We start from the raw sequence: 2,500 nt of genomic DNA on the forward strand, positions 1-2,500 counted from the left end.
CCTAGAGTAACATCACGTAGTCTGAAATGGGAAAACAAAACGTGCCAGCTAAAGAGGTCCATAGTAAGGGGCTTTTGTAAATAGATGTCTTTTTAACTTTATTTTTTAGTATCTCTCAACTTAAATCTTTCTCTATTTTGTAATGCATATGATAGGCCTTTTAGCTTAGCTTACTTTATGATTGATTGTAAAGCCACACGTATGTTGTGGCTGATTTTTATTAAAGACTTTTTCTTCTTTTTCTTCTTGCCTTGCGCAACCCTACTGAGCATAATTTCTTTCGTCATTGGTGTGCGCATAAGCTCGCGCACTTTGATAAAATGGCGGATTTTCATTGACGCCAAGATTAATAAGTCAAGGAATGGCTATTTTCTCCTCAGCGATAACGGTGACCCCATTTTTCATTTATATTTTGCTGAGAATGGTGTCTTCATGTAGGAGTTAAAAGATTAGGAAAATACTATGGCCAGTTTTGTGGCAATTTCATAAAATTGTACGGAAGGAGCCATTACGAGTCGAATAGCTTACAGTTTACTACAGTTTTCTAAGGGAAAAGATCAAGATTTTGAAATCTGTGAATTTAAAGCAGCTGGATGTCTCTTCTGAAGTGTTAGTCACTGCAATTGATGTAAAATGTAATTTTACCTAACAAATAGATGCAAATAAGGGGAAAATGCTCAGTATAGTGACCGAGCTCGTGGACAAGGGACTGCAAACTAGACATTTCAAAGTCTTTTTTTTTCTCAAAAACTAGCCATACAACCTCACCTTAAATTTTTAGGATTTCCTTGGAGAGGAAAATAATCGTGTATAGAAAGAAATGGTTAAATCTGTCAAACAAGTTTTTCAAAAATGGCAAAAACGTCGATTTTCTTCTATTTTGATACCTTACTGAAACACTGTCTGATAGATCTTTTCAACAAATTGTAAACGATTTCGGCCTCATACTGTTTACTAATTCCCAAAATTTTAATCCTGGTCGTACTGCTAGGTTTTGAGAGAAAAGGCCTTTGAAATGTCTAGTTTCCAGTCCCCCCTCCAGGAGCTAGGTTACTATATTTAGCATGCCCCCCTGGTTTGCATTTATTTGTTAGGTAAAATTACATTTTACATCAATTGAAGTGACTAACGTCAATTGCAGTTGACTAAACTGTTGTCGGCCACCTTTAAATCTATTTTGGAATGTTGAGTACTCAACAAAGGCATTTTCATACATTTGTCAGGTAAGTACGTGAATTGACAATAGAATGACAGCAGGCTCTACCTTATATCATTTATAAATTCTAGCTAGATTTGTCCAACATTGAGGATGTGCTGCAATTGTCAAAGTAGCGTAAATAGTCGTATTCGTAAGCGTCGATCGTACCATGGAAACGAGCACTGTGATGATTTTAGAGTAGTTTTTGGGTAGTTTTAATGCATGTCACGCACACGTCATGCATCGCAGACAACGAAGGTAAACACGATGCTAGAGGCGCAAAAATTACCCACTAGAATGGAACGTGAAACCGTGATCTAAATTTCACCAATGTAGCTTTTTTTATTGCTGACAGTTGTAAGCTAAGAGCGTGTTAAAGTAACGCTATCTTCCAAAAAAGCATCTCATGATCTCGAAAACGAGCACGGTGACCCCTTTTTTTTTTCGCCTTTTTGGCAAAAGTAGATCATTACCTTTCTGCGTGGCAAGTTTAAAGAAAAACTGTACGTGGGAACATTTTGGGCGCGAACGTCCTTAAGTTTTTTAGTAGACCGTGTGTTTATTTAGTTCTCTAGGGTTTGTCAATTTTTAATAAAGTCTGATCTCCTTGACATGTTACAACAGTGTGCAAAGTTTAATCGAAAATCTATGATAAGTTCTATTTCTAGCTAGGGAATCACCTTAAAAGAAACTCACATCCACATACACTGACGACCTTGAAAAATGGACATATCAGAACGGATTTGATAATTTGAATCCATCTTGGTCGCTGATTAAGCATTGCATGTACAACGTCACTAGAAATAAACTTTAATATTGCATCACAACTTACATGTTGGGTCATTGACTGCAGATGACAAGAAATCAACCAAGCCTACCACAATCCACACATTACCAGCTCCTATCATTGCCACCTATTCTACGATAACCAATACACAGCGACATCATGGTGGAGGTAAGTGGAAAACGATGACAGTTTAAGAACTTTTTCATACCTTGTGAAAAAAGTTTGCTCACAAAAATCGTTGCAAAAATTACCAAAGCAATAAATCTCCATTGATTGACAAGCTCAAAATTTAGAAATTGATACCAGCATAAAACAACTACTGGTATTTCAAAGTAGGTAAAGCCTCAACCTCTTTGATAGGCGAAACAGTTATTTTGCCGACACGCACTGGAAGCCTGGAGTCGTGTAAGGGTTTAAGAGAGAATTTCTCCGGGGAACGCGTGAAAGAAAAAAAAAAGTGGCACATGCTATGGAATTTGAAAACCATCATATTTCGTTCAGGGATACCAGAAACC

The 2,500-nt window shown here is 37.1% G+C and overlaps 2 protein-coding genes across 3 annotated transcripts in view; both read left to right on the forward strand.

The window, feature by feature from the left end:
- LOC138016404 (uncharacterized) overlaps positions 1–2,500 on the forward strand; it is a 290,788-nt gene that overhangs the window by 104,837 nt on the left and 183,451 nt on the right. The gene's annotated exons all lie outside the window — the stretch shown is intronic.
- Positions 1–2,500, forward strand: part of LOC138016640 (uncharacterized) — a 142,453-nt gene that overhangs the window by 60,974 nt on the left and 78,979 nt on the right. For both annotated transcript variants that reach the window (XM_068863835.1, XM_068863836.1), the window contains exon 3: positions 2,052–2,153. In XM_068863835.1, the coding sequence (XP_068719936.1) occupies positions 2,052–2,153 (102 nt within the window). The remainder of the gene's footprint in view (positions 1–2,051; positions 2,154–2,500) is intronic.

The sequence above is a fragment of the Montipora capricornis genome, chromosome 9, assembly GCF_036669925.1.
Source record: "Montipora capricornis isolate CH-2021 chromosome 9, ASM3666992v2, whole genome shotgun sequence".
In the NCBI taxonomy this organism is placed as follows: Eukaryota; Metazoa; Cnidaria; class Anthozoa; order Scleractinia; family Acroporidae; genus Montipora; species Montipora capricornis.